The 13997-nt window shown below is 33.9% G+C and overlaps 1 protein-coding gene across 1 annotated transcript in view; it reads left to right on the top strand.

Annotated features, from left to right (window-relative positions):
* The window catches only part of si:dkey-246i14.3 (ephrin A4), a 47365-nt gene extending 33604 nt beyond the window's left edge, over positions 1–13761 (top strand). Inside the window, exons 3-5 of the mRNA XM_059567756.1 lie at positions 3958–4026; positions 11504–11530; positions 11871–13761. Coding sequence (XP_059423739.1) covers positions 3958–4026; positions 11504–11530; positions 11871–11968 — 194 coding nt within the window. The 3' untranslated portion in view covers positions 11969–13761. The remainder of the gene's footprint in view (positions 1–3957; positions 4027–11503; positions 11531–11870) is intronic.
* Positions 13762–13997: the final 236 nt, after the last annotated feature.

Raw genomic sequence — 13997 nt, 5'->3', positions numbered from 1 at the left:
CGGCTCCAGAAAGGAAGGAAAGATGGTCTGTGGCCATAAAATTACGTGACAGTTTTCCTTTTTTTACAGCTTTGGTTTCAAGCCAAAGCTTTTAAGTTCCCTCCTCTCATCTCTCATCTCTCTCTCTCTCTCTCTCTCTCTCTCTCTCTCTCTCTATCTCTCTCTCTCTCTATCTCTCTCTCTCTCATCTCTCTCTCATCTCTCATCTCTCTCTCTCTCTCTCATCTCTCTCTCTCTCTCTCTCTCTCTCTCTCTGGGTTAGAAAAGCGCACAAGGCATTTTTCGTTAATATTTCTTTGGGGAAAATAAATATATAAATAAAAACATTTTTTAAACCTTTGGTCAGTGACAGAAGGTGCTTAACCTTTAGAAAATGTTGACATTAACCTCAGGAGGTCAAGCAAAATATATGGGCTGTTGAGATGAGATTGCATGTGTTGCTACACTGTTGCAATTGTAAGCAGTGTTATGCTCTTTGTAATGTAGTAACATGGTTGTGCACAGAATAAGAAATATTAGGGCTAAATATTAGGGGTTTTGTCATTAAAAATTGTTATTTAAACAGTTTGCAGTTAATTATAAAACAGTAAATAGTAATAAAAAGAGTTATGATAGGTAGACCAAAAATCACTCTATAGGGATACAGATATTTTATGCTTAAAACTAGCTGCTTTTAGTATTTTAATGCTAAATTGATTATGAGTTTATCTAACATGCTGTGAGAACAATTAGATTTAGCTTTTTGAAACTTTGGAAGTTTACCATATAATATCAATGTGCCACAATCTGAAAGAGTCGTAATAAAATCCTAGGAATAGCATGATAAAGCCAAGAATAGAAAGAGAATCGATATACTGTAGGAACACAAAATAAACGGAGGGGGAAAAACTGTGGAGCAGTGGACTGCAAACACTGGGGTCTTCTGGGATGAAGGATGATGGTCGAAAGGGAGAGCGTAGAAGAAGAGGAAAGCGTGTCCTTAAAAGAAAGAGTGAGGCAACAAAGGCCAGAGAGAGGGTGGGAAAAAGAGGAAGAGACAGAAAGGGGGGAAAGTATCTTTACATAAATTACAGCAATGCTGACCTGGACAATAGAGCATTGTTCAAGCATGAGAGTGTATACACAGCACAGAGCCATTGTGTCAAACTTCACGATCCCACCCCTACCCTAATACTCTGTGTGTGTGTGTGTGTGTGTGTGTGTGTGTGTGTGTGTGTGTGTGTGTGTGTTTGTCTATTGTTCACTTCAAAGAAAGAGTAACAATGTGTCTGTCTTTTTAATTGTTTAAGCTCAATCCTGTAGCTGAAAACAAGGGATCAGTGTGTCCAATCTAAATTCAAGTTGTAGTTTAAGTGTGTGTGTGTGTGTGTGTGTGTGTGTGTGTGTGTGTGTGTGTGCGTGGGTGCGTGTGCGTGTGTGCATGTGCGTGCGTGCGCACGTGCAAGAGCATTTGAGGATGAAATGGAAGAGATAACTACTAAAGAGTTGAATCAATAACATGATGACGTGTTTCTTTTATTTTTTATTAAAAGATACACTAAAAATGTACATAAAATTTATACATTGACTGGACGCAATTCTAAAATGAGCGTGTTTTACTTTGTATTAAGATTAAATAAAAATGTTTTTTCATATTTCTTAGAAAAGATTAATAATTAAAATAAAATATTATAAAAAAATGTGTCCTCCAAATCATCAAAAAGATCAAAAAGAGTTTCAAAACCAAATGAAACAAATATGAACACAAAGAGTACACTTTCTAAAAACATGGCACATTTTAAACTAGATTTCTACAAGATTTTTTTTGTGTTTATCATGTAAACAGTATGGCGTCTACCTCCCCCCCCCTCAACCATACAAAATACCAATACATTTTTAATTTCCTGTTTTCAATTAAACTTGCCACTTAATTTTCTATGCTGATTATGGCATTCAATAAGAAAGAGAGAGGCAGTGTTACTATTGGTCTCAGACTTTTGCTTTAAAATCCAAAGTCACTCAAAAGCAATATACACAAAACCCAAAAGGTACGGTTGAATGCCTATGGGATTCAAAAAACCAAAACACACACCACCAAACACATAAACACACACACACACAGAGAGGGAGAGAGAGAAAGCCCCGTTGTAGTCAGCCTTTCTCATTATCGTCAATGTGAAATTACTGCACATACTAAATGGATGTATCCGTGGTTGTTAGACGTTCGGTTAAAAGCCTCTCTACTAGATGAAAATGGCCGCTGCTGTGGTGTGTGTTACTGAAATGGCTGTTATAGATTTATGGTTATGATTAAACGTGGAGCCAGAGACGCTCTTTAAAACGGCAGACCCACTCAAGTCTACCTCAGACTTGCTGCTCAGGTTCTGGGAAGAGATTCATTATCGTTTTACAGCGCTCATAACATGGCCTGATGCTAATGAGGTATGAGTGTGTGTAAACACACAGCGTTATAGACCACATGTTGCTGGGTGTTTGTGTGTGTGTGTTCATATACATGAATTCTGTCTGTATCTACATCTGTAACGTCAGACTTACCCTTGATGTTAAGGCAGCATGCTAAAAACTCCAGCAGCAGACTCTAGCAGAACGAGACATCAATTTAAAGGTGCAGCGAGATTTTTTTTATTCTTTAATGTAGAAATTAATGACTTTTTTTTTTGCAAAATACATTAAAATGGTGTGCACTCATGAGATAAAAACTCATAAGTAGCCCATTAAAAGCTGTTTTATTTGACATGGAGATGGTCGTCTCATGGGGTCTGATATATGCAACCATTTTGGTTTGGTGCATTTATATATTTCATGCATTAAATATATCTACAAATCATTTCCATGTGACTTTTTTTTGCAATTCTTTTTACCAGTGGGAAGTAATTTTATTTATTTATTTTGTCGTAAAACGCTGTTATTCTTTTATGAATTTTACAACATAATATAGTATTTAATTAAATAGGACTGTTCATTATTATGTTTTAGAGTTCTTGTGAAGTATTTGGTAATATTTAATGTAAAGTGCAGTGTAATGCTTTCACACGCCTGTGAAATTTATTATAAAAAAAAAATTAGATGCTTATAATTAGATACAGCAAATGCAGTAACTACACATTTAGTCAAAATTGTGTTATAACTGAAATTGGGTCTCTTATAATATGTCAGACAGGTTCAGCTCAACTTACGACGAAGACGTAGTGTAAAAATTTATCAAATGACTCAATTCAATCATAACCTTGAGTCTTTTTTTCAGTTTCAGTGTCTGTGTGCTCGCTGTATTTTGAACTACTTTTTCCAAAAGCTTCTCTTGACTGCAGTTGAACAACTTTAAATGAGCAGCTTGACAAGCTGCAGCTTCAGTATAGCCTTAAATGAATATCATTATATGCTTCCTAAAGAGCTTAAACACTCTCACAACCTTTAATTTGCAGTAAAGAACAAAGCAGAAGTGTAGTGTAATGTAAAATACATACACATTACCATCAATATCCTGAATGTTTCATAATCAGAGCACGTTCAACCTTTTTTTTCTGTGTTTTGAGCATTTTAAAGCTACTGTGCTGTGGAATTTTGTTCATGCAGTCATGCTTGGATCATACTTAGAGATGAGCTGAAAGCAAATATGACCTCCAAGTGTGTAAAAAATGTCGTAACAGTGTAATCATGTAAGTTTATGAAGTGTGAATGACTGAATCAGAGTGTCCATCATTTGTGGAACGGCTCACAGTCGGTCGTGCTGAGCTCAGCATTAACGAGCCCGTTACAGCTCCTGCTAGCGCTAATGGATTAGCCATTCCATCAGAGTCAAGCACTCGTTTTATAGTTCTGGGTTATGTGTGTATTTGTGTTTTGTGTTTGCAGTCTAAACCATCGATTTGGTGGCAACAAATTTAGGTTCCTCTTTCCCAGTGTTAAAGACATCAGTCTCCTGTTTTACTCTCGCTCTCTGTCTGCCTTTCCTTCCAGCACTATCCACAGATGACGGACCCCCCCTCCCATGTATGAAACTACGAGTTACTGTGTGCTGTCCACCGAGTAAGTACAGTCCTCTCTTCACCCTCTAGGTTTTTTTTTGTCCACGCTATTTCCTTGTGAAAAAAAGCATGTCACCCCCCCACACACACCCTCTCACGCAATCAGACATGCCCCTCTGTCTGCACGCAACCGCTCGCTCACTCGCTTTCCCTCCTCTCTGCCTACCTACTGCAGATTTGTCCTCATCTTCCCACTTCTCCTCTTCTGCTAATGCATTCACCCTTTCTCTGGTTCATCATTCTATTTTTCATCCTTTCTTCTTTTTTTCTCGATGGTTAAAATGCAGATTAAAATGCAGCAAAATAAATTGTAAAGAAAGTCGCATACTTGTTTTGGGCTTAAAAGTCGCCTTAGATGGTACATGGAAAACAACACATTTATTTTCAAATGAGAATTTTTATGTTTTATAGGTATACAATACACACTATAAGCAACATTACCTCAATAATATTTTTTTTTTTAAATTGGATTTTGTATGCTTTTTTTTGTAGATGAATAATATAACAACAAAATCCACTTTTACCAACCTCTGTTGACTACTACCACTAATAGTAGAATTACATATCAAAATATATTTATATTATGTAATAAAAATGTATAATAACAATAATATGTGACAACACATTAATATTATAATAAACATTCATAAAAATTATAAATTTGTAATTAAATTGAAACTTATTTATTTTGTGTAAATAAAAAGCAACAATCTAATTTATATGCAAATAATGCAAGTATATACAATGTATATACAAAAACAAACAACACCATAATAATAATAATAATAATAATAACAAACACAGCATTGCTATTTATTATTATTTTGAATTTAAACATATTATAAATATATTTTTATTCAAATTCAAATTTGTCGTATATGTATATTTTGTAGTTAAATAATATAGAAACAAAATAAAATGTATATATATGAATAATGTTTGTTCAATGTATTTAAACAAATACATTATTATTATTATTATTATTATTATTATTATTCATTTGAATTACAATAAACATAATAAAAATACATTTGTTTTGAAATTCAAATTTGTATTATGTATTTTTGTAGATATATAACCGAAACAATCATTAGATTGTTATAGAAACAAAAGTTGTATACAATTAATGTATTTACAAAAGCAAACTATTATTATTATTATTATTATTTGACATACAGTAAACTTATAATGAAAAATACATTTTGTTTTGAAATTGGAATTTATATGTATATTTAGAAGAATAGAAGATAATCTAGAAAAATATTGTCTATATAGTCAAGTGCATTTAAATGTACTTTGTGTGTGTGTGTGTGTGTGTGTGTGTGTGTGTGTGCTTGGAGCGAGGCTGGCTCTCAGACCCCTGCAGTTATGTTGACCTTCCGCTCGGCTTGGCTGATGCGGGATCAGCAGGGAATGTCGCCCATAAGAGTCGGAATGGCAGGCCAGTCCGTAAGCCGTCCGACCCAGTTCCACCTCCTGCTTCACACACATGCACAGACACACACACCAACTCAGAAGCTGTCGAACCCAATATCCAAGTCCTGTCCTGGCCCCAAACCTGCCTTCTGGCCTCTCGCACTCTCTTTAACTTTTCATGACACCATTTGTACTTACTCAGCTATGAAAATGATTTATGTTCGTTATGGGCTAGTTTGACTGGAGATCAATAGCACTGTATTTAAACATCTAAGTTACTTTTTCATAGCTGGAAAAGTGGGTAACCATTGCATTTTTTCCACATAAAGTAAATCAAACAAACTTTTTGTTGTGAAATCAAATTCTTGAAGTCTTTAAGGAGATGTATTGTGAAATTTCTAGTTTCTAGCTTGTGGTTGGAGCAGGAAATGCTTGTGCAATTGATTTGAAATGTTTTTATGTGAAACATCATGATCTGAGGTGGATGTTGTGTATTTTAGGAGCAAAATTTGATAAGGGAAGATGGAGTTTTTTGTTGTTTTGAGAAGGAAAATGTTCTTCATTCAATCAGACTTAACATTTCCTTTATCTGTGGATGCTTTAATGAATGCATGGAATGACAACTTTTCTTCCTCTTTTCACATTTTCCTCCTCTCATGCTCTCGCTTCAGATGGTCCATCTCTTTTATCCCTCTCTTCCCCTTTCTCTCTATCTTTTCCCCTCTTTTTCTGTTCTCTGACCGAAACTAATCCTGACTAAACTGTAGCATCCCTTCTTCTCCCTCCCTCCCTCTCTTTTTTCCTTTCTCCTCGAGTGTTTAGTCGTTCCTGGAGTGGCACTAATCTCCCCCACTCTGTTTCTTTTAGTCTTTTCCTTCTCTCCCTCATTTTTATGATCTGTCGTTACCAGAGCAAAACTAATCAGAGTCTTATCCACTACACTTTCCCTGAGTCTCCACTCTCTTCAAACTCGGTCCATTTCTGGGTTTCTCCTCATATTCCATTCCATCTGTCCATTGCATCATGTTCTTGAATAGTTATAGACAGATCTATTTATATTCATAAATATATATTTGACCATTTTTAAGCATTTTAGCTGACTGTTGTGCTTTTCTGGCCAATTAATATAAGTATTTATGCATTCTTGTGACAGTTTTGTCAAGGTATTACACAATTTTTTTTTGTGCTGTATTAATGTGTTATATTATAATACAATAACATATAATTTAATCTCATTATTAAATTATTATCTAATTATATAATATCATTCAATACAAAATAATACCATTAATTTTTTAGTTATTGATATTTTTATTTTTATTCATAATCTTTTGAAGAGATTTTGTATCTCTTATTTCTTTCAAACATTATATATTTTGTCTTTAGCAGTATATATTTTAGCAGGATACATTTTCTTTCTTTTTTAAAAGTATGGCACACATCTTTTAGCCTTTTTTTTGCCATAAGAAGAATATTATATAATATAATTGTATTATTTATGTATATCATATTATTTTTTCTTTTTATCTTTCTTTCTTTGTCAATGTATAACACATTTTAGCATTTTTTGTGCAGTAAGAGTGTTATATAATACAATCAAATACTTTTTCATCTAATATTATATAATATCACATAATACAAAATACAATTAATGATTTAAATTATATTTATTTATATTTTATTCATAATCGATAGGAGAGGTTTTGTATCTTTGTTATAATTATTTTCAAACATAATTTTTTTCTGTAGGAGAATTCATACGGTTTTCATGCATTTACTTTTTTATTTATTCACAATTTTATTTTCTTTAATTTTTGATTAGTCCAGTTAACATTTCATCGTCCATGACAAGCTAAATAAATGTTCATTTAAATTCTGCAATTTTGTGTGTATAGTTTATTACATTAAATTGTAATATTTATTGCCATTGACCGAGGTTCAACCCTTCCTGACATCAACTACTGTACATTTACATTTAGTCATTTACCAGACGTGCAAATGACAAGTCTCGATTAGCCTAACCAGGTTTTTTTTCTTTTACTAAAATGTATTTCATTCACGGTTTCTTTACTACAAGCCTAAAAACAAAATGTCTTGCTCTTATTTTCCTCATCTGCTTTCATATATCTCCACATTCTCCGCCACATTTTGCTTTCATACCCTCCATCTTTCTTGCACACCTTTACAGCATTTGTCCTGTGCAGTTTTCCTCTGATCATTTGTATGTAAAGACAGGGCATGTTTTGCACAGCTGGTGTTTGTCCCTCCTGGTAATGCCACAAACCGACTTCGGTTCCTTCCTGTGGCAGGTCTTTTATCTGACAGACCGTGTTGGACTGAGGGTCCTGTCGGTGTTCACTGCAGCTGGAGCTAAATCTCAGTCACGCGGCACTAGCAGCAAGCTTATTTAAAGTTTAATTAAGTCGAGCTCATTTCGCTAGGTCATTTGAGCCTTAATGACCAGTCATGGGAAACAGAACTGCAAATAGATCTGCAATTCCAGAGGGAATCCAGTCTAAGTTGGTTGCAAGGTTGGTTAATGCTAAGTAATAAGCTTTTCTATTCATTTTAAATTTATTGAGATGCATGCAAATTATTAGAAGTCTGGTATATTGGAAATAACTGAATGTAGCACTCATTATAGAGCATGACGGATTCATGGAGTGTAACAGTGAAATGGTTCCCCCTGAACAGCAACAGTCTCATGCTTGAAGGATCCCTAAAAGCTGGCAACGTGTCGCAGTTAAATCCATCCCCTCACTCGTATGTATCGCAAAATGAGAAGAAAGAAAATAAAAGCTTTGTGATGTTCATACCTGGAGTTTGGTAGCAAGACACCTCGCTCAAACTATAAAAGTGCGAGCAGAACAAAAACACGGCAAAATTCGGTCTTGATTGAGCGGCGTCTCGTGGAAAACGGCTCCCGGGTGCCCTCGTCTTTCATCCTATTCACTTTGCTCCGCTCCCTGCACTTACTCGGGGCAACTTGTCAAAACATTAATTCTGCTGTTGTTTTTTCCCCTCCTCGCTCTCATTCGGCGTCTTACTCGGTCCTTCTATCCCCCGCTGTGAAAAACTAATTCAGTCAGTTCTACTTTCTCTCTAATTGATCCCTGTCTTTTTTGACTCTTTTTTAACTCGCTCGGTCCTGCTGTGAGCGCACCATTTCCTTTTCCAGTTTCTGTCCGTTTCTCAATCATTTTAATTGTTTTAAAAACCCCAAACTCTGTCCGTTTTGCGCTGCCCACCTCAGAGGATACCTCGTCCTCCCCCTTTTACTCATCTCTCTCGGCTTGTTGGTTTTCGTCATTCACCAGAGCATTTTTCTAAAGCGAGAAAAAGAAAAAAACTGTAATTCGGTGCCTTTTCACAATTGTAGTTTTTCCTTGAAGTGACTGATTTTTTTGGAAACTATAAACAAGAAAATACGATTAGGTTTTTTGGCATGTCAGTCGAATGTTTTCGTTTTGTTATAACAAGTAAAGGGTAAAAATGCGGAGATGAATGAAGCAGGAACGCTGTTCTCCATCTCTCGCATCCTCTTCCCAGTCGTCCACTGCATCATACAGTAGCATGGTAGCCATGTTTAATGCATGGAAAGTGCAACTGCAGCCATTTTGTGCTTGAAAACAAAATAACTGCCATTTTGTTGACGCAAACATTTCATTTCACTTTAGTAAGAGGGAAAAATAGGTTTAAATTTTGTCCAAATAATAGATTTTACATCAAGACTGTAATTATATTCTCTCTCTGTTTTCCCTTTTTTTCAGTTAAGTCCTGACATTTCTGTTTAAAACAATGTGCAAAAAAAAAAAAAATAGAAGATAATTAAGGCTACTTTGGAATATTTTATTGATAATTCTAGAAGATAAGAAAATATTGTATTGTATTTGTATTTATATTTATCATCATTATATTTAATGCCTGATTAAGGTTTTGTGTGATTGCATGGCTAAATGTACCATTACTTTGTAAATTAATACATATATTGTATTTGTAGATTTCTGATTTTATTAAATAAGTTTACTTTTAACCTTTTTTTGTATGTTGTTAGATGTAAACCACTGTTAAATTGAGACTCTCAGCATATCAAAATCAAACATTGCATGCTGTTTTTGTGTATTGTCAAACTTATTTTTTGTTTAATCTTATTAATAATGATTTGTTTATTTATTAATCTTATTTTTGTTTAAAACAATTAGATAAATCCTATATTACAGATTAACCCTTCAAGCTATAACAATTATAGATTAATAGTTTAGTATTCAAATAAATATTTTGGGGGGGGGGGGGGGGGGTAGAAGAATGGTACATTATGGTACAATCACATTTCTTCCATCTTTATTTGACCTTATAATTCTAACACTCTTTATTCAAATTCTATTTTATCTATTTGGTTTCTTTTTATTTATTATATAATAAAAAAAAAGATTTGTTTTCTAACTCGTACTCTTTAAAAAAAAAGGCCTCTAACTCTAGCTTTCTCTATTCTTTTTCTGCTCTATATATTTTATTGATTTATTTATTTATTATATAATCATAAAAAAGTCCTTGCTAAGTGTACAGAGTTATGCTAACCGAGACTTGTCATAGCACTTGCATATTATTTCCCCTTTTTTTATTTAGATTAATTCTATTGTCCTCGTTTGTAAGTCACTTTGAATAAAAGCGTCTGCTAAATGGCTTAATGTAAATGTACATGTACATGATGTATGGCAGTCCATGTGATGATTAGTGGTTCATTATAAATGCATTACATTTATTAATATTATGTTTTTGAACTTTTAATTAACTATGATTTAATATTGATACGTTTCGATTGTTTGATACTCATTTGTAGTTCTGTTCTAATGAGGCAGTTTCATTTTATCTGAATGAAATCTTTAATGACGGATTCCATCTCTCCGTTTGGTCAAGTGTTAATAATGGGTTAAACTAACTTGAACTAATATGTGTTAACTTGATTTAGCTTAACGAGCAGCCAATTAGTTGAGGTGAAATGCTTTTGGAAAACTGACGTGTCCTGCGGTGTGACATGCTATAGGCTAAAATCATGTAAGCCATTTTTCCAGATATTTTATCATTTTTATAAATGCAGTTTGAGCAGATTAACTGAGAACGTACATTAAATTAATTGTAACTTTAAAATATTTTTTATTATTGTTATTTGTCCATTTTAAACAAACAAACCAATGAAGGCAAGAAGTCGATTTCCGAACTAAATTTAAGTGCACAGTCATAGAATACCACATAAACTTTTTTATTTTCATGTTGATTCTTTTTAATGTTTATCTTAAGTATTTGTTTGTACACTTGTCCTCTACTTTCATCTCGCTCTATAGTTTTAGACAACTGCTCTTGTTTAGTCTATTACGCTCTACTTTCCTCCACTTCTCTCTCTCTCTCTCTCTCTCCATTCATCTTTTCTCCATTATGTTTCTCAGTCTGACCCCCCGTTGAGAGAGTGACACTCAGACACAAACTCCCTCCCTCCTTCCAACTTTCGTCTCTTTCCTTTTACCGTCTGACCTTCTTTCAGGTTCTCAGCTTCCCTGTTCGTTCTCCCTCTGCTTTTCTCACACTTCTTCCTCTCGTCTTTTCTCTTCTCTGTCGTCTCCAGTGTTTCGCTCCATCACTCTATCTTTGTTGCTTTTGTGGCCCTTCTCTGTTCAGTCTTGTATCTCTTGCTCCTTTTCCCCCTCTAAATCTTTCCATTTCCACGCTCCTTTCTCTTGTTCATCCTCCCAGTCCACTTTTGTGTTTCTTGCAGAATCTTTCATCTCCTTCCACCTTCATTTTTTACCCCGCTATACAATTTCTGTGTGCGACCTTTAAGAGAATATACATTGAGGATGTATTTTGGGGTTGCGCAGCCGTTAGTAATTTTTCAGTATGTTTCTGCCTGAGTAATAGTAAATGTGTCTCCATGTGCATTTTTCTCCTCATTTGTTCTCAAGAATGATGTTTCAAGTTTGTAGCTCTCCAAAAAAAAAAAAAAAGTAAAAATTAGACCTCACATGTCTGTCTGTCTGTCTCTCTCACCCTCTTTGTAAATCCTCTAGCAACAGCTGAATCATCAAGACAAGAAGGTTAGTGTCTAATCCCTTGGTTTATATGATATAGAATTAAAAAATTGATATCATTTATTTTATTCATTGAAAAAAGCTAATGATTTAATTATATGCGTTATATGTATAAGTGTGTGTGTGTGTATTAATAATTATTATTTTTATCATGGTTTACATTTTTTATTCAAATAATCTTTTATTCATGGTTTATTTTTATTCATCTAAAACTGCATTCTTAGTTTTGAGGTGACATAATAGGTGCTAGATAATTATGTGACTGTTAAAATGGACAAAACAATTACATGATTTTTTTTCTTTGCATATGTTTTAACATCTTTTTCACTTTTTATGATTATTATAGCCACAGAGAGGCCGTCACACAGCAGCGCTGTCCATCCAGTGACAGTCGGACGACTTCCTCTCTTCCTCATGTTCCTCTTGTTGCCTTTTTTTCTCTAATATCTCTTCCTAAAACTTAAAAACTAAAACCAAGTTCTCTGTTGTGGCAGATATTCCTCCGTAACCAGTTGTGTTACAGTAAATGCTTGTACTACTTCTGTAGATTACACACACACAGACTCTCTCTCTCTTTCTCATTCTCCTTTGCTCTGTCATTTTTGTCACGCTATTAATCTCCATCCCTCCATTTCCTTCCTGGCAGTCTCTCTCTCTCTCTCTCTCTCTCTCTCTCTCTCTCTCTCTCTCTCTCTCTCTCTCCCCGTCCACTCTCGGTGGCTTCTTACTCCTGTCTGCTCTGATAAAAGTTTACTCTGTAGCTGAGCGACACTAATCTACCTTCATAGAGCTTATCTTACTGTTCATTTTCTTTGAATCCATCTGTCCTTAAGAGTCAGACATTCCTTTACAAGCCCCTGCTCTCCTTCTGTCCTACTGTACAACAAACTGAGCCAAAGACGAGGAGGATGAAGCTCCCGCTCCTGCTGTTTGTACTACTGAGTGGAAGATCAGGGACATACATGTGCTCACTAACATATCCAATCATCAACAACTTGGAAAAAAAAAAAATACAACTTTTTGTACATTTTTTTTTTCTCTGTTTGAAAAAAGGAATACACTGAAACCAAAGCCAGACCACAACATTTAAAGATGATTTTGCTGTATTGACTATAAGCAACCTGCCAGAACTCTGGAATTAACTGGAATATCCTGGAATTTTTGTGTCTTGAATTTCATTCAAATTTATTTGAAATTTGGAATTTGTGTGACTGAATGATGGCCTGCCTGAACCACACAGGAAGTGAAAGAACTACTTCCTGTTCATCACTAGGGCATGATCAGTCATTTTCCAGTGTGGACTGCTCTGATTGGTCTGTTTGTGTTTAATAAGGCACTTAATCAGGTTCATACAACATCATCATTTTGTTTTTACAACATTATTATTTGGGTATGTGAATCATATGTAACGAAATAGTTCATTTTGTTTAACTTGATAAGGGAATATGCTAAATATTTTAATGATCCATAACCATAAGCAATCTAGGTTATTGTTGTTGTTGTTTATTGTTTGTTTGTTGTTGTTTTTTCAGATAGTAAGCAACCCACAAGCAATCTTTTTTTTTATAGTCTGAAATAATGCATTGATTATAGAGAAAACAATATCCTTGTTGTTCAATTGTTTTTTTTTTTACCATTTGTATCATTTTTAAAAGTGGATTTCTTAAGATATTTTATTTACTATAAATTTGAACATGGAATATTCATACTATCAGGAGAAGAAAAAAATATATTGTTTTTATGCTTATATCTAATATAGATATGAGCAAAATTTGTTTGTTTTCTCACATAATTATTGATATGTAAGAGAATCAAAATAGCCCAAAATAATAAAAGCTGGAAATATTTATATTTAAATAATTAAATTATTTTTGGGATGTATTATTTTTTTTTCCAAAATGATTTTTTTTTCTATTCACTTCTAATAATAGTGCAGTTATTTTGTCCCCTTTATAAGTTTTGGAATGTTAATTCATATTCTGTGGTAATGATAAATGTTTTTGTTTCTCTAGTTTCTGATGGGTTTCTGTTATTTTTAATATTTTCAGATGCAAATCATGTCTGCCAAATCAGAACGTTCAGTTTACAGACTTTTTATATATAGTTTTTAGTAAGTAGGAATGTGATTTTTTTTTTTTTTTTGGTCATTTGAGTGTTTCACATTTTTGTGAAGTGATCAGGGTCTTCTGTGAAGAACTTTTGTCTGAAGAACAAAAATAAAAGATAATGTTTTCAAACTGTTGTTTTACAGTGTTAATTCCTGGTTCATATGTTGTTTGAAGGTGAAAGTCAGCTCCGGTTTATTTGTATTTTTTTATTCATGTTTGTTCAAGCTGTTTTTATATAATGATCTAATTCGAAATTCCTGTCATTATTTTGATAAGTGAATTAATAGGAGAGCAGATTCATTTCTACTGTAATAATTATTGTAATTATATTACTGAAATGTTTTGACCTTCAGTGCATATCTTGA

This window comes from Carassius carassius, chromosome 15 (genome assembly GCF_963082965.1).
Source record: "Carassius carassius chromosome 15, fCarCar2.1, whole genome shotgun sequence".
NCBI lineage: Eukaryota > Metazoa > Chordata > Actinopteri > Cypriniformes > Cyprinidae > Carassius > Carassius carassius.
Note: the sequence above shows the minus strand (reverse complement) of the source record. Positions and strands in the feature narration are given on the sequence as shown.